Source organism: Myotis davidii, unplaced genomic scaffold, assembly GCF_000327345.1.
Source record: "Myotis davidii unplaced genomic scaffold, ASM32734v1 scaffold370, whole genome shotgun sequence".
In the NCBI taxonomy this organism is placed as follows: domain Eukaryota; kingdom Metazoa; phylum Chordata; class Mammalia; order Chiroptera; family Vespertilionidae; genus Myotis; species Myotis davidii.
The window spans coordinates 6,222,758-6,223,684 of NW_006288615.1; the positions used below are offsets into that span (position 1 = coordinate 6,222,758).

The 927-nt window shown below is 46.1% G+C and overlaps 1 protein-coding gene across 1 annotated transcript in view; it reads right to left on the bottom strand.

The window, feature by feature from the left end:
• The window catches only part of COL6A3 (collagen type VI alpha 3), a 74,957-nt gene that overhangs the window by 24,410 nt on the left and 49,620 nt on the right, over positions 1-927 (bottom strand). Inside the window, 1 exon segment of the mRNA XM_015561807.1 lies at positions 8-37. Coding sequence (XP_015417293.1) covers positions 8-37 — 30 coding nt within the window.

The window sequence follows — 927 nt, forward strand, 5'->3', positions numbered from 1 at the left end:
TCCCATCAGGTGGAGGGCCGGTGGGACCAGCTGGACCCTGAAAGAGGAAAGGCCAAGTTCGGTGCTGTGTTGAGGAGACACTCCAGGAGGAAGCTCAGATCACCTCTGCACTTTCCACGGAGCCCAGAGCCTCACTCCCACTGCCAACGAGGCCCCCAGAGATCACACTTTATCTCCGCTGTAGGAGCAGCAGCCCCAGCCCAGAACAGGAATGGGGAAGCTAGTTTAAAAAACACAAATGTGTACACGATGTTCACGGCAGCAATATTCACAGTCTCCGAAAGGTGGAAACTACCCATGTCCATCAACCAATGAACAGAGAAGTAAGCTGTGGTCTATCCATGCAGTGGAATATTACTCGGCCATGAAAAGGAGTAAAGCCCTGTCCCATTCTATAACATGGAGAACCTAAAAAACATTATGCTCAGTGAGAGAAGCTGATTCCATGTACATGAGATGTCAAGAATAGGCAAATCCATAGAGACAGAAAAGAAACTTGTGCCACCAGGAGCTGGGGATGGGGAGGTGAGGGGAGACGAGGGGTGACTACGTAACGGGTACTATGAGGGTCTTCTTTGGGGGTGATGAAAATGCTTTGAAACTAGAACGGAGGTGATGCTTGTACAACATTGTGAATGTACTAAACCCCCCTGAATTGTTCACTGTAAATGATGAATTTTGTGTTCAATTTTGTAAAATTGTCACCTTGATTTTTTAAAAAAAATACGCACTGCTGGTGGGAATGCAGACTGGTGCAGCCACTATGGAAGACAGTATGGAGTTTCCTCAAAAAACTACAAATGGAACTCCCATTTGACCCTGTGATCCCACTTCTAGGAATATATCCCAAGAAACCAGAAATACCAATCAGAAATGATATATGCACCCCTATGTTCATAGCAGCACAATTCACCATAGCTAAGATCT